General features: G+C 42.9%; 1 protein-coding gene across 1 annotated transcript; it reads right to left on the reverse strand.

The window, feature by feature from the left end:
* Positions 1-12,685: 12,685 nt before the first annotated feature.
* lman2 (lectin, mannose-binding 2) lies at positions 12,686-27,965 on the reverse strand. The gene is made up of 8 exons (XM_083915599.1): positions 27,783-27,965; positions 25,452-25,570; positions 23,946-24,063; positions 22,626-22,708; positions 16,675-16,836; positions 16,442-16,556; positions 16,051-16,170; positions 12,686-14,946 (listed from the first exon to the last, which is right to left on the reverse strand). The coding sequence occupies exons 1-8, from the start codon at positions 27,916-27,918 to the stop codon at positions 14,786-14,788; spliced, it is 1,014 nt and encodes a 337-aa protein (XP_083771725.1). The 5' UTR covers positions 27,919-27,965; the 3' UTR covers positions 12,686-14,785.
* Positions 27,966-27,968: the final 3 nt, after the last annotated feature.

Here is a 27,968-nt window from a genome sequence, read left to right on the forward strand (position 1 = left end):
GTGTGATAGAGATGTGAAGGATGAGAACGGTGTGTAGATGTGGATCCATATACAACAAGCTGTGGCTTTGAAACAGCGATTACCTTTGTCTTAGGAAGCATAGGAACTGGACCCGTCGGCACGAGGGAGTGGTGGGAGGAAGATATGCTGCCAGACTCCGCAGGCCCGCTGCTTTCAAGCAACACACAACCCGCTGATGGAGCACAAACTGAGAAACTGACTAAAAGGTAAAGAGACGTGGAGGCAGAGAGACAGGAAGACAATGATTGTTTGGACATAACAAACACAGCACCATGACGGAGACCGAATCATCTACAAAGAAATTCATATTTGATTAATCAAATGTAAAATATCAGCAAACTGCAGGAGTGCCCATGACATGGCCCCAGAGGCCATGGGCAGACTACAGTATAGCAACACAAAAGAGAGGGCGAAATGTAAAATGCACCAGCGTAGAGCCCCGGTACTGAGAGCTTGTTTCAGCGACACAAATTCTGCAGGGCACCAACTATAGACGCACTCTGTGACACTAAATCATAACCAGCCTGAGGAGACAATGACAACAAGTACTGTAATGAAATAAAGACAATTTAAGTGCTTCTACTAACTACTAACGCTAAAACCCAGAGTACTATAAGAGAAGTGCAAAAAAAGTGAACAGCAAGTTGCTGCAGAAAGTAAAAAGACACGGGGTCTTAACCTTCGGCAAAGATTTCTACCTGAAAGACAACTTCCTGTTTTTACCTCTTTCTCAAGGATTTGAGTGTGTTATACTTTAAAGTATGCATTTACGCGTGTCACTCAGAAGTCACTGCCATTCATTCATTCCACATGACTGGAATGAGTCTGTAGGGAGGAAGGCCATGTCATGCAGCACAGTACAATGGTAACACCAAAAGGAGAGGGGCTTTACAAGTCCTGTAGATGTGCAGCCCACATGTGATCCTTACAAATGTGCTTATGTTTGAGACAAGGTCAGACGAGATGCAAGAGAACATCATGTATTTCCGATGCCAAATACGCAGCAATCCAGAGTTTGGTAGAATAATCCGATGCTGACAGTTTGTTTAATAGCAGATTCACAGAGAAGCTCACAAAACGATACCGTCACAACACGATAACGATGGTATCAGGACAGTCATTCTGCCATACTCGATGCATTGCAAGACAATCATACGATTTATCAAGATATGTGTATAACTGAAGGGAAAAATAGCACTAATTAATTTACTGCCTTGTGGGGTCCATTTCACAGAATTTGACAACTGAAAAGAAACAAATTACGACCCGAAGCCTCCTTATGTGACGAGTAGAGAGAACGCATCGGTCTCAGCCATCTCACGGCAGCACCTGAGCCGAGTGACAGCTGCTGGATAACCTGCGTTCACCATACTTTACCGGCGTGAGTACAGTAGGCGACACCGCGGCTAACACTAGCACTATGCAATGACACCTGCAGCACCAACACGGTCCTCTGCTAAAAATCAAAATGTTGAAAATTAAAAATAGTGTTCAAATCTTGTCTCGTTCTCGTGAACTCTACATTGTGAATTGTCTCGTCTCCGGAGGTGAGGGTCTCGTCACACCCCTAATATTCACACATATACTGTACATCTACATATTAACAGTCCATAATGTGACAGGAAAGGCGCATGGATCGGTCCTGAGTTCAGGTCAGTAAATATGTTGTTGTTGTTTTTTTTTATGACGGCACCCCTGTCCATGACAGTCTGCTGTAAACCAAGCCCCCACCACAGAGACGTCCTGGTCGATTCAATACAGAAGTGCCAAAAACTGCAGTTGTCCGAGTGTCAAGTAGGAGTAGTTTGCATAATAGAGCAGTTTCTCATTGACCCCCATGTTAAACCGGCCGTTTTCACAGCATAATTAAACCCTTTTTAAGTCCTTGGTACAAAAAAAAAAACATTCTAGTCTGTATGTTTAGCTCATATCTCCATGACAACACTGAGGGGGGTGAAGTCTTTTGTACCAGGCCCTCACTTTGTCTCGGAGGTAAACGTCAGCCAGATGGACGTATCTCCCTCCCCCCCAACGTCACATACATGCCCTTTTTTGGTCAGAGGAAATGAGGCGGAGTCAAAGTCTGAAAAGATGCCGACTCCTATCGGCGAGGACGATTGGATCAAGTTGAGAGAACGGACCCTGACGGGTATGCTACGTCCATTTCTTATACAGATGCTGCAAACACAAGATGCGTCGTTTATTGCACAGTTTGAGAGTCACAATGCTGACGACCAGCTCAAAAAGTGCTTTATGAGCAGGAAGCATTGTCTCTGTGTTTTCAGAGGTGGAGGCCGGCTTCAACTCAGTCCGTGGGAGTGCAGTTACACTGTGCAAAACCCTGGCCTACTGTCAACTAGTGGTGGTTGTTGTCTTCAGGCCCGGTGGAAACTAGCGGATGTCATTAGGATTACACACTGAGGACTCTGGGAGCAGACATGAACAGCAGATGGAGGTAAAGATTCATGACTTTTTCACAGATCCTCTGTCTCATTGTGCTGTCAGGATATAGTGTTTGTTGTGTTCAAGAGGAAGCAGGGAAACAGATTTGGGATATCTGAACAACGTTTTTGTGTCCCTGATCTGACTCTTTTGATAGCAGGCATTTTGCTGACGGAGTCTAATCCAATTTGTGAATGACACAACCAAGCTTAAATTATCGATATGATATGAATGAAATGTGACTCCTGAAGTTGACGTGAAGCAATCAGCTAGAGAGTTATTGGAGCTAAAAGTGGAGCAGTGTTACAGAGTGGAGCTTCTTTTACCTCATAAACAATATTTTGACGAGTACAGACACAGGCTTGTTGAGAGCACATAAGCCCCACAACAGCAGAGTTTAATTTTGGCCATAAAACTACTCACAATTTAGTGTTAATCAGCAACAGCTGGTATGTGCCTACCGCCGGCAACATGCCATTTTAATAGCTGTCATCAAGAGATTTGTTATTGGAGTTCAGCAAAAGTGTGCATTTTGTCAACCTGGGTCTAAGAATAGAGTCAAACACCGGTTTGACCAAACAATTATATTGTATAATATTTTTGCTGACATCAATCCATTAAAATATCAGTTCTGGACATCCCTAACAAAGATGGCCATCACAGACAGGAAGTCAGGGGTTTGTGACAGAAGCATAATGTACACTGTCAGAGTCTTTCTTCAGTTAATCCTTTACATTAAACTAGGTTTTTTGAATCTTGATTGAATGCACTTGTTTTTTCAACTCTATTAAACACACATTTATTCGGCGATGTTCACTTGTCATCCATCTGGCCAAGCATAAACTGGAATGAATAATTGCAGGAATCATCTTCCTTTTATTATTCCGAATAAACAAAAATAAAGACGCCTGCTGAAAACATAAAAAACATATGTTTTCCACAACTCCATCGGCCCACCACACTGATCATGGTGGTTTGGACTGGAGCCCCTGCTTCAAAGAACAAAGCCCATAAAGCTGTGTCCTTCAGGGGACCAATTTTCAACACATGATAGACAACAGAAAGGGAACCAGATTAGTAGAACAAGCATCAACAAAACTGTACTGTCTTGTGATGAACAACATGCCCAGGCTGCTAACAAGAACAGCGACGTTTATACCCATCAGTGGCGTTTTCGTTGGTGTAGTCCCTGTGATGGATTTACCAGTGATTGACGACCACCTGAAGGCAAACACCCGCAATGACATGGTATTTCCTGACTTTAAGACTTAATGAGGAGTGCCTGAAAGCACCATAAAAACTGAGCAGCATGCACTGGGTAGTGGGATACACACAACACTGACATTTAAAATAAACTTGAAAGTTTAAATTAGAAAGAGTGGAGAAGACAGATGTGACAGGTTTGAACATTAAGCATAAAAAGGCACATTTCCAATGGGCATAAAGCCATGAAATTTAGCCGACTGAGCACTTGGATGCTCTCCAGAGGCTGATTACATTCCATAATCGACACAGTCAGATCTTTGTCAGGTCGAAATGTTTAAAAAATGGTAACCGCACCCATTATGTATCACAGGGCGCTCTTTGATGACAGGTGTGGTTAAGCATCTAACCTGCAGAAAGTGATACATATCTCAAAACCACAACATTAAAACTATAAGAAATGCATTAGTCCCAAAGAGCAAGAGTACGGAGAGGCCAATGAACCTTTCCTTTAGTGTCAGGACAAATTTGAACTTTCAGAGTCCATTTACACCGCCCGCAAACGAAAACCAACAACCCAGATAGAAACATGGAGAACCTTTAGTTGCCTGTCTGAAACAGCGGCCCTACATTTACATACAGAACTGTGAGACATGTCCACGGATGCCTGAGGTAGAGCTTCAGACAGGCTGTATCAAAGCTCGCACAGTCAGAAGTCACAGTCACACCACGCAATTCTTACAATGTGGCTGCTGCTGCTATGTTTGCGTCTACCAATCAACCAAACAGAATAGAACATACAAATACAAAAGTTTATGGCAACATTTAAAAGCACATACAAGTAGATACGAAATTGACATGTACTATATGGGAGGTTGAGGTGCAGTTGAGGTGGTTCAGGATCATCTGGTAAGGATGAACCCTGGGCGCCTCCCTAGGGAGGTGTTCCAGACACGTCCAGCTGGGAGGAGGCCTCGGGGAAGACCCAGGACCAGGTGAAGAGATTAGATCTCCACACTGGCCTGGGAACGCCTCAGGATCCCCCAGTTAGAGCTGGTTAATGTGGCCCGGGAAAGGGAAGTTTGGGGTCCCCTGCTAAAGCTGCTGCCCCCCGCGACCCGACCCTGGATAAGAGGCTGAAGATCAGACGAGACGAGATATATGGGAGGTGGTTACACATCATCAGGACAACTCCTTATCCTCACTGCATTCAAGCAGCCTTTTAAAATGTTGTCTGACTCACAGGTTTATATGCAAACGTTCCCTTGCTCAGAAAGCTTGACAGACCTCCTGTGCCTAGTTGCCGTTGTTAATGTAGAATTAAAAGGGTCAATTCACCTGTGAGATTACTGTTATTGTAGAGTGTGTGGGAGCCTTGGGAACAACTGAATGATCAACATGTTGTTAGTTCTGTCCAGAACATTGCATTGTGGAGCGTCATACATTGCAGCCTCCAAAGGCCAACAGCAGGAAGTCTGAAACCCATGGGCAAAAAAGGATTTGGAGGACTCATTGTGTACCACATGTCACCCATATTAACCATTCATTTTGCCACAGTTGAAAGCCTCGGATGTCTAGAACAGCGTATTTTTCAGAACATTGAAAAACAACTTTGATGTCAGTGCGACCTTCGTCCTTCTTTGTCCCAAGTTATTTCAAAGACTTTTGAAAAGAGTTGCAGAGTTTCCTTGACTCGCAGATGAACATAAAGTCCTTTAACTGAAGTCTGCCAAAAATGTATTGACTTAAATTGTAGTATGCTACCCTGAGTTTCACCAAATTGGAGCTCTAAAGACAATGACGCCCAGCTCTGTCAGTCCCTCGCCCTCCATTTTGACATCCACTGAATTATAAAACCATTTACTAACAAAGCAGCGATGCTGAGAGGGTTTTTTTGTCTCCATTCCTTCAAGGACGAAGAATGAATATGTCATTCAGTAACAGAGCATTACGGGGGCACGGTGCGTGGAGAGCTTTAAAGTCATGTGTAAGTACCTCAGCGTTCTCAGTGCTAAGATCACTTATTCAAATGAGATAAAGACAATATATAAAAAAGATGAGTAAAAATGTGTACACGTCCACGAAGAGAGTCTAGCATGTGGTGAAATGATGAGTCATCAGTTGGATCACGGTCATCAGAAAATGAACGGACAGCAGAAAACTAATTTCAGGCAGCAACTTTCATTCATTTCATTTTTCCAATTACTTGTTCACGCCTTGATAAAATGTCAAACTCAATTTCAGAACGTGATGCCTCATATCAGTCGCTCTGTTCAACCTACCACAAACCAGAGTTTACTAAAGTGATTAAGAGTTTCAAGAAAATCAAAACAACCTCATATGTTATTCTCAAATGTGTGACTATTAAGCTTCTTCTTACATCATGTGAAACTGAGGGAAGTCACAACCTTCCTATTTCCTCACTTTATCATGTCCATTATTCATACAAAATAATAATCAATAATGAGAATAATCCTTGGTTACAGCCCTGGATCTATGGCTTTACTCTGTGCTGCGATTACCATGCCATTAAGTCCCAGGTGGGAAGGTTTTCGCAGATGTCGGCCATCAACCCAGAGGCAACAGCTCACAATGTCAGTCAGGTCCCAGTCGATCAGAGCTTCCAGGTGTGGAAGGAGGAAGTATGAACCGTGGGCTATTTAAACTGCTGCTCCCGTCACACATACACACATACACACATACACACTCGCACACAGCAGAATCCCTATTGAACCACTGAAAGGTGTGTGTGTGTGTGTGTGTGTGTGTGTGTGTGTGTGTGTGTGTGTGTGTGTGTGTGGAGCCTGTGGGCTGCCACACTGTGCAGCCACACAGGGTAATGAAAATTCAATTAAGTGCATGAATACTGTAGAAAGGTTTGGGGGGACGCTGAGAGAAGACAGATTTTCACATGAGCTGTAGCCCCGGAGTCAGGAGAGATTCTTTAGACTACGCGTGTGTGTGTGTGTGTGTAAGCGTGTGTGTGTGTGTGTAAGCGTGTGTGTGTGTGTGTGTGTGTGTGTAATGCAGAGTGAAAACATACATTTGTAATGTCAAGATGATTTATTCTGACAGGCATGTTTTGAAATATATATACCCTATTTTTAGCCTTGAGTGTTCCTTCAATAATGAATAAGGTAAGAATCAACATTTGCTGTCCATGTTGATAATAAATGGCAAATGTTTCTATGAACGAATCACTTTGGGTTTTTACCAATGGCTTATTACTTTATTTATTTATTTTTAAAAGTTGGGGCATTTCAGAGGAAGAAAAAGATCAGTGGCCTACTTTAGATCAGGACAGACTGTGCGCACACATACACACTAACAGACCTTAACACACCAGTCTGACGGGAGATGAAAATCAATACTATGTCACCATCTTGTGGTTAAAAAAAGTAATGTCACCGTGGCTGTATAGGTACAAGATGAATAAACACTGTATTTCGATGCATCAAATTCCATGTAGTCCATGAATATGTTACTAGACTGGGATCAATGTACCATAATGCTAATAATCAGTCCCAATAATCATCATCGTATTATGATTATCATGAAAGAAGACATGCGTAATGCAGATAACACTGACAGAGTTATTGTAAAAATAATGGCCGATGAAAAAACAATATCTTCTCTCACAGAGGCACGCTCAGGGGAAAAATACTAAGCACACACCTCTGCAGCGCAGGTGATACTTACTGACTTTACTGTTGTCAGGGGTACACACAGGCCCCTACTTTCCCTTTAACTGTTTTTAGTGAACCTCATCTCATCTTCAACCGCTTATCCAGTCAGAGGGGCAGCAGCTTTAGCAGGGGACCCCAAACTTCCCTTTCCCGGGCCACATTAACCAGCTCTAACTGGGGGATCTCGAGGCGTTCCCAGGCCAGTGTGGAGATGTAATCTCTCCACCTGGTCCTGGGTCTTCCCCGAGGCCTCCTCCCAGCTGGACGTGCCTGGAACACCTCCCTAGGGAGGCGCCCAGGGTTCATCCTTACCAGATGATCCTGAACCACCTCAACTGGCTCCTTTCAACGCAAAGGAGCAGCGGCTCTACTCCGAGTTCCTCACGGATGGATGAATTTAAATCATGAATGCACATACACCAAATGTTCTCTCTCAAGAAAGCTGTTGGAGAGCTAGTGAAGTGAGATGGATTAATTTAATCCATCAATCCACCTGATACACAGCAACAGGTTAAAGCACATCAACAATACAACAAGGCTACAGAATGAACTCACGGAAACCCAGGACTTTAGCTTGAGCTCAGCAGTTCAGATGTAACTGGTAAAGATTAGTCAGTCAAGCTGACTTCACTAAATTGATTAATAGTTTCAAGAAAATCAAAACAACATCATATATTATTCTCAAATGTGAGAATATTAAGCAAACTGAGGGAAGACAAATGACTCTGAGTTTGCACAATAAACCCATTTGGATAGACAACAAGGATTTGTTTTGTTGGATTTTAGTGCCGGTAGAAAACTGCACAAGTCTAAGTTTGTTCAATTAAATAATATTGGAAATTATTTCCTTTCCACCTTTTTTTTAATTCAACAAGCACTTTGTTGTATTTGAGCCATTTACAGAAAGTAATAAGTACTGTATCGTTTTCACAATATTCAAAAACGTTATTGTACATCGAAGTTTTTCCTCATATTCTCTGTTTTATTTATCATTTTAATTTTTAATGCTATAAGCGTTGTTCTTCATGGTTGTTTTCTCATTGTTATGCTTTAATGTAAAGCACTTTGAGCTGCATTTTCTGTTTGAAAGGTGCTCTTTAAATAAAGTTTATGATTATTATTATTATTATGATAATTATTATTATTATTAGTAGTAGTAGTATCATTAGTAGTAGTAGTAGTATCAGTAGTAGTAGTAGTATCAGTAGTAGTAGTATCATTAGTAGTAGTAGTAGTATCAGTAGTAGTAGTAGTATCAATAGTAGTAGTATCATTAGTAGTAGTAGTAGTATCAGTAGTAGTAGTAGTATCAGTAGTAGTACTACCATTAGTAGTAGTATCATTAGTAGTAGTAGTAGTATCATTAGTAGTAGTAGTATCATTAGTAGTAGTAGTATCATTAGTAGTAGTAGTATCATTAGTAGTAGTAGTAGTAGTATCATTAGTAGTAGTAGTACCATTAGTAGTAGTAGTAGTTGTATAATTAGTAGTAGTAGTAGTAGTATCAGTAGTAGTAGTAGTAGTAGTATCATTAGTAGTAGTATCAGTAGTAGTAGTAGTATCATTAGTAGTAGTAGTAGTATCAGTAGTAGTAGTAGTAGTAGTATCATTAGTAGTAGTAGTAGTAGTATCAATAGTAGTAGTATCATTAGTAGTATAATTAGTAGTAGTAGTAGTAGTAGTAGTAGTATCACCAGTAGTATCAATAGTAGTAGTATCAATAGTAGTAGTATCATTAGTAGTAGTATCATTAGTAGTAGTATCATTAGTAGTATAATTAGTAGTAGTAGTAGTAGTAGTAGTAGTAGTAGTATCATCAGTAGTATCAATAGTAGTATAATTAGTAGTAGTAGTAGTAGTAGTATCATCAGTAGTAGTAGTAGTAGTATCAATAGTAGTAGTATCATTAGTAGTATAATTAGTAGTAGTAGTAGTAGTAGTAGTAGTATCACCAGTAGTATCAATAGTAGTAGTATCATCAGTAGTATCATTAGTAGTATCATTAGTAGTAGTAGTAGTAGTATCAATAGTAGTAGTATCAATAGTAGTAGTATCATTAGTAGTAGTATCATTAGTAGTAGTATCATTAGTAGTATAATTAGTAGTAGTAGTAGTAGTAGTAGTAGTAGTATCATCAGTAGTATCATTAGTAGTATAATTAGTAGTAGTAGTAGTAGTAGTAGTATCATCAGTAGTATCAATAGTAGTAGTATCATCAGTAGTATCATTAGTAGTAGTATCATTAGTAGTAGTATTAATAGTAGTAGTATCATTAGTAGTAGTATAATTAGTAGTAGTATCATTAGTAGTAGTAGTAGTATCATTAGTAGTAGTATCATTAGTAGTATCATTAGTAGTAGTAGTATCATCATTAGTAAATTGATTTAAATGGCTGTGTAAAATACAACACTCTTGAAACTAATCACCTTACATAGACACCTCACTTACAGTCATAAACACACATCACTCAAAGATGAGCACCACCTTGTAAATACACAGCATGAACGCCAAACAACAAACATTAGCCACACAATTAGCAACAAATAGTCCCACTGCCCACCATAGGTACATGGATATGAGCAGAAATGAGCAGCCTGACAACACAAACACAGAGAGGCAACTGAGCAGAGACAACAAACATGGTGGGATTAGCATGTCGGTGCACTACTTAGCTTGTTGAGGTGAAGCATCTCAGTGGCGAGGTGACGGTTTGAACAAGGCGCCAAAGTGACGACGACAGGAAGTGAAACTCCCGCTTGTTTTTAGCTAATGAGTCGAAATCTTTTAAGCTAATGAGTCGAAATGTTTGTAGCTAATAAGTCGAAATGTTTGTAGCTAATGAGTCGAAATGTTTTAAGCTAATGAGTCGAAATGTTTTAAGCTAATGAGTCGAAATGTTTGTAGCTAATGAGTCCAAATGTTTTTGTAGCTAATGAGTGACATGACTCAGGTGGAGCGGGAGAGTGGGCGGGGCCTCTACTGTTCAAACGTACCGCTTAATTGACCTTTCGCGAAACCCCGCCCCCAAACGGTCATTGTCCAATCATACATCATGGCAACCGTTACTATGTAAACAATGTCCGACTAGCAAAAGGGTGAAGCGATGTCCCTATGGCAGGGGTCTGTAAACCCCGCCCCCAAACGGTCATTGTCCAATCATACATCATAGCAACCGTTACTATGTAAACAATGTCCGACAAGCAAAAGGGTGAAGGGATGTCCCTATAATTGCCTAATAATTATATAAACAATGTGTAAATAACGTGTTTTTACACACAGTGGACAAGGAAAAACATTTTATCTTGGAGGTGAAAAAATATTAGGTGAAACTAAAATATGCGTCACATCCTTGGTGTCCGGCCCGGCACCTTTCCCTGCAGGTGGCTAATCTGGAGTTGGTGACCTGCACTGATGCTGGATTAATCCCCCCAAACAATTAGCGTAGAAAAATAGTGTTTCGTGGACATATTAGTTTGCTTTCACATGATGGTGTCTTACCTGTATGCTTGATATGTGGTGAGAAATTAGCGAACAATCACAATTTTAGGACAGGTAACAATAGGAATAAAATGTCCTTTATACGCTGTGACATCAAATATGTTTTGCGGCTCCAGACAAATTGTATCTGGTGGAAGACGGGGCAGAATAGCTCTTTTGATAGTAAAGGTTGCAGACCCCTGCCCTATGGCATATGTAAATCGGACAGTAGTTACCCTAAGACTTGGGCGGCTGGGGGGAGTCGTGTTCGTTCCCTTTCCAAAGGTCAAAAAACACAACAGGAGTGAAGAAGGCCCCACTCTCGGCTAAATGTCACGAAAATAAACAAGCGTACATAGGCTAGGCTTACGGCATAGTGATAGCTAGCTAGCTAACAAAACTTGATATCAAAGTTATGGTTACTGTTAGCGAGTATTGTTTATTACTAGTATATCATTGCCAGAACATGACCCTCTAAGTTTAGCTAGCCCTAGCTTTAGCTAGCCCTAGCTTTAGCTAACGTTATGTTTCGTCACTTTACATCAAAGTTGAACCTAGCGTCCCAACAGGTACATTTTAAACTCGTTTTATTGTCATCTTTCATGTAGCATTTTGTGAAGGGACAGCCTACTCCTGAGTATCCTCAGCTAAGCCCCGCCTCCCTTAGTTACCGTTGCCAGTCATGAACTCCCTGAGTGATATTCTTACCGTTTTTTTTTTTTTAAATGTGTCTAAACATATACATTAACATGAATGCAACTTATTATTAGCAAAGATACATTTGTGGAAAAATAAATAAATACATTCACACAACCTTGATGATAGGCTTACTGGCTTTAGACCTTTTTAATGGAATTCCATTGCTAGGCAACAACCTTGTTAACTTCCTGTCAGCTGATGTCATTCATATACACTTCAACAGGAAATAAACTAGAACTAGGAATGTTTATGTGTACAACTTTGAAAAGTGTGTCCATGGACCAAGTTTGATTCCTGTTGCAGTTCATGTGAATGACATCAGCTAACAGGAAGTTAATGAGGACCAAGGCTGTTGCCTAGCAATGGAATTCTGTTGAAAAGGTCGTGAGGTAGCCATGGCTACGATTCTATCTGTGCGTGGCCATGCAATGTGTTGTTTTAGTTTATAATTTTGCTAAAAGGAAAACCGTTCTTGCAGATTTAATGAACTTTAACTAGCTAATGTGAGCTCATGTAAATGATGACCTACTGTTGTTGTTTTCTACCTAAGTATTTTCATTACATGTCATTTTCTACTCTACTACTGTACGTTTGTTCTTCTTACTGCGACATACTGTATTAATCTGACAGCTACCACAGATGTTACACACACATCAAGTGATCTTATGAAATATTACACATTGTTATGAATTATTAACCGTTAACCGTATTAACAGTTACAACATTAGAATAGGGTTTACATTGTATTATGGTAATAATTACAATCCATAAATGATGTATACAATAATGTAGCATCCTACGTTTGACATTAAAGTCTTTCTCTTGATAATAATTCAGTATTCCCAAGTTTCTGTAATTGAAGACGTGGCACTTGTATCTGTTCTAACTCCACTTTGTAATTTCCTGCCTAAAAAGTCTCAACTAATATGATTATATTCATATAAAGTGGAGAAGTCAGCGCTTCAGAATCTGCAGTATAACCATTTTTACATTACTCTACGCTAAGTCTTTGAGTGCGTCTCTGGGGTTTAAAGGTCCTTGTGCGCTGCCTAAATACGCTGGAGGTGTCCACGATTACTCCAGTTTAATTAAACGGCGGTTCAAACTTCAACACACCACAGTCGAGTCAAAGTGTTTCTTTTGTCATTTTAATACATTTTCTGCTGAGAGGAGCTGTTTCAAGTCTAATCACCAAACCAACTGATGTGGCGTAAAAACAAATACAGAGTGGTTTTCAGGAACACGTGTAAAGTGAGAAGACGGCCGACAGACTGAAGCTAAAGGAGGAAAATAAACTGCATTTCAGCAGCGGTGAGAGTCCAAGTGTGTCATCAAATGCTAATTCTTCTCGTGGCTTTTATGTTAAATGTTGTTTAACAGAGCAAAGACAAACTCAAACAGGGACATTATGGAAATAAAACCAACAACTGAACAAAACAATCATGATATCGAGAGACTTCAGGCTTCAGCAGCTCCTGTACTGTAAGCTTTATAATCAACACTGTCTGTGTGCACTTTTAGGAATCACTTGTTTCATGTAGCAGGTTCTGACGTACATTATACTGAATTTCATTGATTTTTGTCACAAGTTAGCATTATTAATTGAAAACAAACACTTAAAAATAAAGGCATATTCTGGATAAAAGCAAATAAACGCAGCTTAAAAGACGCTGCAGGGGGGAAAAGAAGAAGCGTAAAAGATTTCAGCCTAAAGGTTTTAAGGTCTCCACGATCCGTTTATGCACTGGACTCTTTCAAGTGGCCTCACCCTGCTGTGATTTAGTATTAGAGAGGAGTTATGGTAATTATTATCATTCATACCAGACTTTAAACGGTATAACAACATGAGGCAACATGTTACAGTTGGAGCTTAAATGAAGATTTGCTACTTCACCTGTAACCTCTTTAACCTGGACACAACGCAGTTGAGATGTGCCGGCTCGTAAAGCTAAAGCGTTGTCCGCCGCGTTGTGTCCGATATTTCTCTGTCGAGTTAAACACAAGTTCAGTTTTTAACAGAGGACGTACAGTAAGCTGTCACATGATCGCTTTAGTTAGTAAATGACGACCTAAACAACAGCCACGCTCGCTACGTTTACTGGTATTTGCCGCGTGATAAAGCGCCGCTGATCGTTTCCAATGAAGGTCAATGTTTCATTTCATAGAAGTACATGAAAACTACTTTAATCATTAAATCATTATCATATAAATGCAAAGAATGATCTGGTTCCAGCTTCAAATATGAATCTTTTCTGGGGTTTGTAGGAGATTCAACTAAACATCTTTGTTAGTGAGACAAAACAAGCACTTTGAATGTGTGTCACCTTGAGCTTTGATGAGCTGTGATGACATTTACTGGAGCAAATGATTCATTTAGAGCCTAACCGCAGGATTAAACAGTCATTCGTTGCAGCCTAAGTGTTGTGTATTTCAGGCCAGCTGACCTGAGTAAAACTCTGGAGGTTCACATTAGTAGTTGACCGTAGCACGGTACTGTGAACAGGTGACCCAAACAAAATAAAAAGAGCGCCACCTAAAGAAGAATGAAACTAATTAAAAGCACAAAGACATCTGAGTATGCTGACAGGGCATCTTTGAGTTCTGCACTGCACTTATCTTATTTAATATGAGACAGCAGGATAATGAAGCCCATAATTTATCTTCTGAGATAGTTACTGCTGTTCTCTCTCTAATATATTTGTGGAAACTCAATCTCAATTCTTAATGATTTTAAAATGGCTAACATGAGAGCGACGTTAACACAACTCTACACTCGATCCATGGGGTAAAAACACAGGCTCACGTTCGTGGCGGTTCCTGTGGTTGTCACAATTATCTCCTAATGTTCTTTATCTGGGGATTTTTTTGTTTGTGTGAAGCTACTTTCTTCATCCAATAAATAATCAGTTAAAACCGCCTGGAAGACAAAAATCTGAATGACTATTTTGAAACACAATCTTTTAAGGAACTGTGTGGACAGTAACTGTATTCCAGCCCTGCAGTGATTGAACCCATAGAGGATGAAAAACAGCATTGATCAGGGCCACTTATCACGGTCGCCACGAGTTTTGCGCCTTCTTATCAACATCACAAACGACCGTAATTCACACCAAACGCAGTGCTTTAAAGATATAAACATTTGTACAATCTTTAGAAAAAAATTCACATTGGATGTGCTCATTATCATCTGTCATCGGGAAACAGTTCGTTCCACAAGAAACACCTCTGTGATGAGGTTCTTCTCCGTCCCTCCCTCCTCAGTAAAACCTCTTGTTCCTCTCCTGTCTCTTCTGGAAAACTACAGCTCCCACCACGGCGCACACTACGATCCCCAGCAGAGCACACAGCAGAAGCAGGAAGACCTTCCAGCCGGTGAGCGGCGTGCCTCGGAAGTTTCCGGTGGGGTCGTCGATGTTGTCTGTGAGGGAAAAAAGAAAACCCACATTCATTTTCATGATCAACTTAGAATTGTCTGAATCTTTGTAGTCAGTCCCAGGGAACTTGCTCTTTCCGCATTTAGGGCGTGCTCACACTGTCCGTCCGTACCGTGCCCCGTGCTTTACTTGTCCCCCCCTGCCTCTCCCCCCGCGGCCCAGGCCCGTTTGTACTCACACAACTGGGCCTCGGTGCTTCTTGCCTACCTATGTGATGCAGCACGACCCCGTTTAGTCGAACTATGTCTGAACAGGCGCACATAAAATAACGTCAAAGGCGCACCGCACCTAGGCTGCACTCACACTGGTCAAACGAACTAGACTTTAGCCATGAAACGGTACGGATGGACGGTGTGAGTGCGCCCTTACATACAGCAAATAAGCCATCGAGAGAGTTATTTTTGTGTTTAAACTATTAACGGAGATAGTCGCTAGCAGTCGCACGTGGCTAACACTGATTAGCGTGGGGCAGTATGGTGAAGGCATTAAAACGTCTTTTTTAACCACTAATACAGCTCATGATAACACTGAACCTCTGCAGTAGCATGAGAAGAGTCCCTAAATAGAAAACAAAGCACCAACAACGTAGTAACTGAGCCCGGAGTTTATTAAAAGAGTGTTTTGAAGACTTACCTACTGGCTCCTGTACCAGCTCCTCTCATAGTTAAGTCCATTCAAGTGGATTACCAAAGTCAATCCCAAAGGAAGGAGCCCATTGGTGCTTTGTTGTGTGTGTAGGGACTCTTCTCATGCTGCTGCAGAGGTTTGCTGTTATTTTCAGCAGTATTAGTGGTTAAAAAAGACCTTTGAATGCCTTCACCGTTCTGCCCCGAGCTAATCACTGTTAGCCACGTCCAGATGTTAGCAACAGAATTCTCCGTTAATAGTTGTTACGGGGAAAAAACTGTCTTGGTGGCTTATTAAAGTGTAACTTAAGTAACTTATGTAGGTGCCAAAAAAGACCATGGGATGTTTTTTTCACCAGAATTACACTTTATTGATTTCCTTCTTTTTTCCCGGGTACAGTCGCCGGGTTTTAAGCCGGTTTTGCTCCAAACGGGGAACACTAAAATAAACCTCTAATGTACCTTTTGGGGACTTTAGGAGGCTGACACTGGGCTCGATCTTGGTCCAGTCCAGGTTCTCCTCCTCGGGGGTGTGTTCTACCATCAGCTGGTAGAGCTTCATAGAAATGATGTCATGGTTATCTGGAAAGTAATATACAAGTTGAAGCTATTAGCAAATCTGTAATAATCATTCATTCATTCATTCATCTTCCCCCGCTTGTCCCTCTCGGGGTTGCGGGGGGCTGGAGCCGATCCCAGCTGACATCGGGCGTGAGGCGGGGTAAACCCTGGACAGGACGCCAGTCTATCACAGGAAATCTGTAATAATCTGTAATATAATACTTTAAAATGTTATAATAATGTATGACGTGAACACATTTGTTACTGTGCAGCTTTCTAGCTCCAAACCTACCAGACAGGTCTCCTGTAGCTGCTGAGGCGCCGAAGAAATATCCGGTGGGAAGACGAACACCCCCGATGTCGATGCACTCCTTCCATTCGTTCTTGTCCTCAACGTCGATCATCACCTGCACACATGTAGACAGGATGTGATGCAATGCAGCAATGCAACACGTGACTCTTTCTAATTGAAACATGAAGAGAAGCGTCCTTGACATAACAAACACAAAGGGTTTCTCTACATACGGTGAGTCTTCCTTTGGAGTAGCGAATGGCGAGGTACGTGTCATGCTCTCTGTTCCTGATCTCGGCCGAGCAGCCTCCCAGCTCCGACGATCGTCCGTCTTTACCGTGGTCGTAATTCACTGAGCCGTTATTCACCATGGCTGAAATGAACGGGAAGGAACGCTGGCGACAGAAAGGAAGGAATCAACAAGTACATCTAAAAAAAAAAAGGCCTTATATACACATCTAAACAAAAAGATGGTGTACAAAATAATACAGACAACCAAATATAAGAAGCCCACATGATAATTTGCACGTTGTAGCACACACACACACACACACACACACACACACACACACACACACACACACACACACACACACACACACACACACACACACACACACACACACACACACACACACACACACACACACACACACACACACACACACACACACACACACACACACACACACACACACACACACACACACACACACACACACACACACACACACACACAAAGGCTACCTTCACACAGACACAAAGGCTTCCTACACACACATACAGGCTACCTTCACACACACACACACACACACACACACACACACACACATACACACAGGCTACCTTCAAACACACACACACAGGCTACTTTCACACACACACACAGACACAAAGGCTACCTTCACACACACACAGAGACACAAAGGCTACCTTCACACACACACAGAGACACAAAGGCTACCTTCACACACACATACAGGCTACCTTCACACACACAAAGGCTACCTTCACACAGACACACACACACACACAGGCTACCTTCAAACACACACACACAGGCTACCTTCACACACACACAGAGACACAAAGGCTACCTTCACACACACATACACACAGGCTACCTTCACACACACACATACACAAAGGCTACCTTCACACACACACACACATACACAGGCTACCTTCACACACACATACAGGCTACCTTCACACACACATACACACAGGCTACCTTCACACACACACATACACAAAGGCTACCTTCACACACACACACAGACACAAAGGCTACCTTCACACACACATACGCAGGCTACCTTCACACACACACATACACAAAGGCTACCTTCACACACACACACAAAGGCTACCTTCACACACACAGACACAAAGGCTACCTTCACACACACATACACAGGCTACCTTCACACAGACACAAAGGCTTCCTACACACACACACACACACACACACAGACACAAAGGCTACCTTCACACACACACACACAGAGACACAAAGGCTACCTTCACACACACACACACAGAGACACAAAGGCTACCTTCACACACACACACAGAGAGACACAAAGGCTACCTTCACACACACACACACACACAGAGACACAAAGGCTACCTTCTCACACACACACACACACACACACACAGAGACACAAAGGCTACCTTCTCACACACACACACACAGAGACACAAAGGCTACCTTCACACACACACACACACACACACACACACACACACACACACACACACACACACACACACACACACACACACACACACACACACACACACACACACACACACACACACACACACACACACACACACACACACACACACACACACACACACACACACACACACACACACACACACACACACACACACACACACACACACACACACACACACACACACACACACACACACAGGCTACCTTCACACACACAGGCTACCTTCACACACACAAAGGCTACCTTCACACACACACACAGGCTACCTTCACTCACACACACACAGGCTACCTTCACTCACACACACACAGGCTACCTTCACTCACACACACACAGGCTACCTTCACACACACACACACAGGCTACCTTCACACACACACACACACACACACAGGCTACCTTCACACACACATACAGGCTACCTTCACACACACATACAGGCTACCTTCACACACACATACAGGCTACCTTCACACACACATACAGGCTACCTTCACACACACATACAGGCTACCTTCACACACACATACAGGCTACCTTCACACACACACACGCACACATACAGGCTACCTTCACACACACACACGCACACATACAGGCTACCTTCACACACACACACACATACACACAGGCTACCTTCACACACACACAGACACACAGGCTACCTTCACACACACATACACAAGCTACCTTCACAAAAACACAGGCTACCTTCACACACACACACACACAGGCTACCTTCACACACACACACACACACACACACACACACACACACACACACACACACACACACACACACACACACACACACACACACACACACACACACACACACACACACACACACACACACACACACACACACACACACACACACACACACACACACACACACACACACACACACACACACACACACACACACACACACACACACACACACACACACACACACACACACACACAGGCTACCTTCACACACACAAAGGCTACCTTCACTCACACAAAGGCTACCTTCACTCACACACACACAGGCTACCTTCACTCACACACACACAGGCTACCTTCACACACACACACACAGGCTACCTTCACACACACACACACACACAGGCTACCTTCACACACACATACAGGCTACCTTCACACACACATACAGGCTACCTTCACACACACATACAGGCTACCTTCACACACACACACACACACATACAGGCTACCTTCACACACACACACACATACACACAGGCTACCTTCACACACACACAGGCTACCTTCACACACACATACACAAGCTACCTTCACAAAAACACAGGCTACCTTCACACACACACACGCACACATACAGGCTACCTTCACACACACACACACACATACACACAGGCTACCTTCACACACACACAGACACACAGGCTACCTTCACACACACAAGCTACCTTCACAAAAACACAGGCTACCTTCACACAGACACACAGGCTACCTTCACACACACACACACACAGGCTACCTTCACACACACACACACAGAGACACAGGCTACCTTCACACACACACACACACACACACACACACACACACACACACACACACACACACACACACACACACACACACACACACACACACACACACACACACACACACACACACACACACACACACACACACACACACACACACACACACACACACACACACACACACACACACACACACACACACACACACACACACACACACACACACACACACACACACACACACAGGCTACCTTCACACACACAAAGGCTACCTTCACACACACAAAGGCTACCTTCACACACACAAAGGCTACCTTCACACACACAAAGGCTACCTTCACTCACACACACACAGGCTACCTTCACTCACACACACACAGGCTACCTTCACACACACACACACAGGCTACCTTCACACACACACACACACACACACACACACACACACACAGGCTACCTTCACACACACATACAGGCTACCTTCACACACACATACAGGCTACCTTCACACACACATACAGGCTACCTTCACACACACACACACACACACATACAGGCTACCTTCACACACACACACACATACACACAGGCTACCTTCACACACACACAGACACACAGGCTACCTTCACACACACATACACAAGCTACCTTCACAAAAACACAGGCTACCTTCACACAGACACACAGGCTACCTTCACACACACACACACACACACACACACAGGCTACCTTCACACACACACACACACACACAGAGACACAGGCTACCTTCACACACACACACACAGAGACACAGGCTACCTTCACACACACACACACAGAGACACAGGCTACCTTCACACACACACACACACACACACACACACACACACACACACACACACACACACACACACACACACACACACACACACACACACACACACACACACACACACACACACACACACACACACACACACACACACACACACACACACACACACACACACACACACACACACACACACACACACACACACACACACACACACACACACACACACACACACACACACACACACACACACACACACTTCACACACACACAACCTTCACACACACACACACGCTACCTTCACACACACAAAGGCTACCTTCACACACACAAAGGCTACCTTCACTCACACACACACAGGCTACCTTCACTCACACACACACAGGCTACCTTCACACACACACACACAGGCTACCTTCACACACACACACACAGGCTACCTTCACACACACACACACAGGCTACCTTCACACACACATACAGGCTACCTTCACACACACGTACAGGCTACCTTCACACACACATACAGGCTACCTTCACACACACACACACACACACATACAGGCTACCTTCACACACACACACACATACACACAGGCTACCTTCACACACACACACAGACACAAAGGCTACCTTCACACACACACACACACACACACACAGGCTACCTTCACACAAACACAAAGGCTACCTTCACACACACACACACAGGCTACCTTCACACACACACAGACACACAGGCTACCTTCACACACACACACAGACACACAGGCTACCTTCACACACACACACACAGGCTACCTTCACACACACACAGACACACACAGACACACAGGCTACCTTCACACACACACAGACACACACAGACACACAGGCTACCTTCACACACACACACACAGGACACACACACACACACACAGGTCACACACACACACACACAGGTCACACACACACACACACACACACACACACACACACACACACACACACACACACACACACACACACACACACACACACACACACACACACACACACACACACACACACACACACACACACACACACACACACACACACACACACACACACACACACACACACACACACACACACACACACACACACACACACACACACACACACACACACAGGCTACCTTCACACACACACACACAGGCTACCTTCACACACACACACACAAAGGCTACCTTCACACAGACACACACACACAGACACAAAGGCTACCTTCACACACACACACACACACACACACACACACACACACAAAGGCTACCTTCACACACACACAAAGGCTACCTTCACTCACACACACACACAAAGGCTACCTTCACACAGACACACACACACAGACACAAAGGCTACCTTCACACACACACACACACACACACACACACACACACAGGCTATCTTCACTCACACACACACAGGCTACCTTCACACACACACACACACACACACACACACAAAGGCTACCTACACACTGCAGACATTTTTAGTAATATCTGATGTTTTGGATCACATATTTATTCAGACATCCGTACATTATGAATAACAATATTATGTCCGGATCTGTTTTAGTACCACGTGACCCTGTAAATCAAAACGCAGTGGCTGTGACACCTTTAAGGGATAAGAGAGACTGGGACACTTTCAGCTGCAGTGTGAAAATAGCATAATTCACGAGACAAGTTCAAGTGAAACAAAAACAACCTCCTTCAACACATTAAACAATGTTCAAACAGCAAGGAGAGCCAAAACACTCAGCACTTTACGTGGTTACTTTAGCTTTTGTTGCTGTAGAAACAAATGAAAATATGGCAAAATTAAATCTGTGGGGTTTGTCACATGCTAAAATGTTCTGACACCATTCAAAGTGAGGAACGACGGCATGCGGACGAGTAAAACCTGAGCACCCACTCACATCTGTGGCATCATCGTTAGAGTAAGTATCTACAAAAACAGCCAGCCCGTGGAAGAGAGCATTGTTGGAAAACACAGGCCCTGCAAAGAAACGAGCTGGTCAATCGCCTTGAGCCACACGCACGCACACACACGCACGACACACTTACATCCATTCCATGGAGGTCATTGCGGAAGGTATCCAAAAACAAAGCCAGGCCAAGAAACTGATCTTGGTTTCCAAACACAGGGCCTAGGATGGAGGCAGAGATGAGGTGAGATATGAGCGCAAAAACTGGAGACACTTGACTGTGGTCAGCCGTGAAGCTGGAAACACAAAAGGCTTAATGATACAGTGAGCATGATGAGTGCTAACAGTCTAAGCATTTCAGTGAGGGGTAGGGCTGCAACTAACAATTGTTTTCACTAGTCGTTTAATCCATAGTCTGTCCAAGGAGAAGCCTTTAAGGGCGCACTCACACTGTTCGTCCGTCCCGTGCACCGTGCTTTAGGGTCCTTGTCCCCCCCTCCAGGCCCGTTTGTACTCACACTACCTGGGCCTCGGAGAATGCTTCTTGCTGCCTATACGTCATCACGCCGTAACACGTCACACGCATTGATGACGTCATGGCGATGCGTCGCTTTGTTTACAAATCTTTCCGTAGACCTCAGAGTTTTTGTGCCTCTTGTCGACTGTTTTTGAATCTTTTCATCAACCAAATCTGCAGTAAACACTCCACCTCCGCATCACACCAACGTGAACCTTTCGCCACCATTGTTTTAAATGTCCGCACATGGTCCCTCCTTTTTTCTACGTCCCAACAGGCGCACAGAAAATGACCTCAGAGCTGCCGCAGGCGTCGTGCTCGTACACGTGTGCACGCTCGTGCTCATACACGTGCAAACATGCTTTATAAAAAACCCACCTCTCTCAAACGGGCCGTGACCGGCAACTAGACGCGGTACGGTTGCTCTCACACTGGTCAAACTAACTAGACTTTAGGCGTGAAACGTGCTTGGACACGGTACGGATGGACAGTGTGAGTGTGCCCTTAGTTAATCATTTTTGCTGTTCTTTTATGGGCTGTCATTTTTCTATGTGACAGAGGAGGGGTCCCTTGAGGGAAAAGGCAGGGAACCACAGGCAGAAAGCAGCCTCACTGTTTTGCTGTATAGTAGGATGTATGTATAAGACTTCAACCAATGTACTATTAGAAGGCTTTTATTTGGATGCAGTTGCAGGGAGCGCCATCTTAGTTGTTTTTTATTTTGCAAGAGAGTAGTGGTCAAAAAAAGAAAGAAAAAGCAGCAGCCACGGTGAACTGGTTAGATGAGGAGCTGCAGGTGACAGGTGAATACGGCACTGTGGGCAAATCCAAACTTCAACACTTTGATGCAAAAGAAGGGCCAATGAAAAATGAGGTGAGATGAAGCTGGGTGAGTTTCTGTGCATAAAAGTAAGAGCCGTGAGGCTGAAAAGCCAACATTACCTGGATGCAGTTTGTCCTTTGTGTACCAGAGAGCGATGCCGTCGCCATGGAGATTCTTCTTTCCTGAGCCGTGAACTTTAAAGTGCACATGCATCTCCCAGTCCTTCAGGTAACACGGCTGTAGTAGAGGGACAGAAAAAGGATTGACTGAGTGTTAAGCTGAGAGTTTAGTAAGTGGGAGATGGACATTACATATCACTAGTAGAACTTTGTTCTTTACATCCAGCTTTTAAAAGAGTTCTTATATTTTTACTTTATATTTTAAATACCATCAGCAGAAACAAACACTGACTGAATATAATTTGCAAATGTTACGTTTATGAGTTTAACAGTTATAAAAAGTACACATTTAATTTCTGCTTTTCCCACTCGTTTTTCACCTCCATGCACAAGATTTGATGTGAGCTAATAAACATTTATATTATTTAAAACAGACAATCTCTTCCATACACAGAACCAAACCAGAGTTAGTGATTGTTTGAACAGTGGAAAGACTAAATAAGAGGGTGCTGTGTTTTTGTTTCTGTCCAGTTTTAATGCAGAGTGTTTTTATTATAATCTGTGCGGTAAAATTACATTTCTTTTCAAAATGGAGTCTGGCATATTTGCAGTTTCTGTTCCCATCTTTCTTGGTGAATTAAGAGTTTATTTTGACCAAACCAGAGTTAGTGAGTGTTTGACAGGGAAAAGACATTTAACAGAATTCAATTTAGTTTATTCCAGTTTGATTAAAGTGGGTTTTGATGAGTTAACGTCTTAGGGTGCACTCACACTGTCCATCCGTACCGGGCCCCGTGCTTTAGGGTACTTGTCCCCCCTCCCTCTCCCCCTGCGGCCCAGGCCTGTTTGTACTCACACTACCTGGGCCTCGGCGAATGCTTCTTGCTGCCTATACGTCATCACGCTGCAACACGTCACACGCTTTGATGACGTCATCGCGATGCGTCGCTTTGTTTACAAAAGCGCGCAGTCTTTTGGCCACATAATGGAAAGCAGCGCAGAAAACATGGTCATTTTTGGCTTTGTGCATCACACCAACGTGAACTTTTCGCCGCCATTGTTTTGAATGTCCGCTCATGGTCTGTCCTTCTTTTTCTATGTCCGAACAGGCGCACAGGAAATGACCTCAGAACCGCCGTAGACCTCGTGCTCATGCTCGTACACGGGCGCACGCTCGTGCTCGTACAAACGTGCTTTACAAAAGCCCACCTCTCCCAAACGGGCCGTGGCCGGCAAACGTACCGGTCCTAGGTGCGGTACGCTTGCCGGCACCTAGGCACTCACACTGGTCAAACGAACTAGACTTTACACATGAAACCTGTTTGGGCACGGTACGGATGGACAGTGTGAGTGCGCCCTTAGTTCAGTTAAAGAGAGAAAACTTGAAGGAACTTAAAATTCGGAAGGTGTGTGGTTGCTTTTCCTGTGTGGCCATGATGTTAGAATAACCAGATGGAAAAAGTGCACTCTAAAAAGCTGAAACGTGAACTCGTAGTCTTTCCTCACCACAGTATTCCAGATGGATCCCTGCTTGCTTCTCTCATCTGGAGTGAGTCGAACATATGAGCTTGTCACCAGCGTGCTTCCCCAGAAGTCCCACTGACTGCTGGGGCTGTTGCCTACACCTGCGAGACCGAAGACAAGCACAGATGTGACGATAGGAAACAATCAGACAATGATGAGAAATTGACATTGAATTGAATTACTAATGAATGGTTTCACATTGAATAAGCTTATTTACGTGACTCATTTTCTCACAGACCTCCTTTAAATGAAGTCATTTGTGTGTTTTGTTGTATTTGTTATTTCGTCATTAGGAGGGGTGTAGTCTGGGCGGCTTTTGTTTAAGACTGAACGCAGCCAAAGTACCTGGCATGTTTACCTTCACCTGCACCGGCCGCGTGTTTTAAGGGCGTGTCGAGAAAAGCCTTTTAATTACAGACACTGCGACTCAAATGACATGTTTGCCCTCCTTGACCTACTTAGCTCCAACGGCTCCAGCCACCTGCAGCGAACGGTATGATTCAGTGCAGTGATAAAAACTTTCACAGCTGCTTCAGTTTCCTCTTTACACGGCTGGTTATGAGCATCTACCAGCAACACTTAACCTCAAAAGTGTGCTGAATGTGGATCAGACTTACTTCAAATTCACCAGGAATTAAAGGGCCATACCAGTAGCTCCTTACAAATATGTACACCTAATATTTTTCCTGACATTTTTTATTTACAGTTCTAAAGAAGAGCAACATTGCATGCAAAATGGTTATTCTTTTTAGTGTGTCACTTGAAGTTAATTTACTGGAACATGCCAATTATAGTGTATTTACTTTCCATCTTTATTCTAAATTTTATTCTGCACATTTACAGCAACTTAACTTTTTTATAAATGCTAAAGTGCATTTTGTTGTCTCAGAACCTGAACCTAAAGCTGTCTCATATCTAATCCACAGATCTCATGTATGCTCCAAAATAATAATGCCTGTGTAACTTAGGTGTGGCTTTTTATTGTTACGTCCAAGAGATGTAGCTAATCAGGTCCAACACAGCGGATAGTATGGAAGTAAGAGGTTTTTAGAATTGATTAGCACAAACTTTGTCAAACTTTGGTTATAAAGCACATTTAAAACGTACAAAGCGGACGACCAAAGTGCTGTACAGGTCAATACAATAAGAAGAAATACAATAAAAGGGTGTCTTGCTTAGCCTGAATTGAAGGCCAGGGGGAGAAGGTGAGTCTTCACTGAGGCCTTAAAAACCTCTAGGGTCTATCCAGATCCAGCATGTGAGGGCAGGCTATTCCAAAGCCCAGGGGCTGCCACCGCGAAGGCTCGCCCCCCTCTGGTTTTGAGTCTAGTCCTGGAGTTGATCTGCAGACCTCAGTGCAGTGGAGTATGACAATGTGATCGCATCGTTATGAAATCATAGATTTAGATATTAGGTCATCTGCTACTTTCTTTAGGACAACCTTACTCATCTTTGTAACCGTTTACCAAGTCATAATATGTATCAAAAGCTCATTAAAGAAGCACACCATGTTTGTGTTGGTTCAGTTGAGCAATGCAACATCATAATTATTCTGTCGTAATTTATCCACTATTCATATTTTGATACCTGATTAATTAGTACTTTCTTTAGCTGTGTCTCATATGTTTGTACTTTGTTTGTACTCTAAATGCATGTATTACAGTTTTTCCTACTGTACATTTCAGTTGTTTATTATTTTCTTTTCCCTTTTTCTGATCAATTTACTTTTTTCTTGTGTGCAAAAAAATCAAGAATTGAGAATTGCAACAGAATAATTATCCTGTCATAGTTTATCCACTATTCATAATTTACTACCTGATTAATTAGTTATTTCTTTAGCTGTGTCTCATACTTTTGTACTTTGTTTGTATTATAAATTAATGTTTTACAGTTTTTTCCTCCTGCATGTTTCAGTTGCTTTGTTTTCTGTTTTTTTTTTCACTATTTATTGGATGCATCATGTTCCCTTATTTCTGATCAATTTACTTATGAAAAAATCTAATAACACATGCTAAATCATGATATACTGTATTGTTATCGAGATATGAAATCATCTTTATCGGGATAGAATACCTGAGTCATATCTTTAAGCCCTACTTTGTGTTATGAGTCAGTAATTTCACTTAAACAGCCCTGACTGTGTTTTAAAACGCTCACAGCAGCTGGGCACAGCATTAGTCAGCAGTAATAACTCAGACATTTACATTATTTGGGTTATGAAGTCGCAGAAGTTGCTTAATAACTTGTGAAAACGCAGCGACAGCCGGAAGAACAGGAGCTAGCTAGCCAGGTGAGCTAACGGAGCTAACCTACCTTGGTACGGCTTCATTAACGAGTGCTCCCTCTTCAGGTGCTCCGTGTTTCCGTCCGTTATATCACAACACACCAGACACGACCCCAGTAACACAAACACCAGCGCCGTGCTCACGAAACCTCTAAACTCCCCCATTTTTGTTCAAGCAGCCGCGCAGAGAAACAATGTTGTTCTTCCTAACTCCA

Source organism: Echiichthys vipera (assembly GCF_963691815.1).
Source record: "Echiichthys vipera genome assembly, chromosome: 6".
In the NCBI taxonomy this organism is placed as follows: Eukaryota; Metazoa; Chordata; class Actinopteri; order Perciformes; family Trachinidae; genus Echiichthys; species Echiichthys vipera.

Bases quoted from the DNA above. Each gene is read 5' to 3' on its own strand.
- lman2 (XM_083915599.1), bottom strand. From the start codon at position 27,918: ATGGGGGAGTTTAGAGGTTTCGTGAGCACGGCGCTGGTGTTTGTGTTA. The intron at 22,709-23,945 runs GTAATGTTGGCT...CCTCCATCCTAG, and splicing joins AAAGGACAAACTGCATCCAG to GCCCTGTGTTTGGAAACCAA. The intron at 16,171-16,441 runs GTAGGTTTGGAG...ATTACTTTCCAG, and splicing joins AGCTACAGGAGACCTGTCTG to ATAACCATGACATCATTTCT.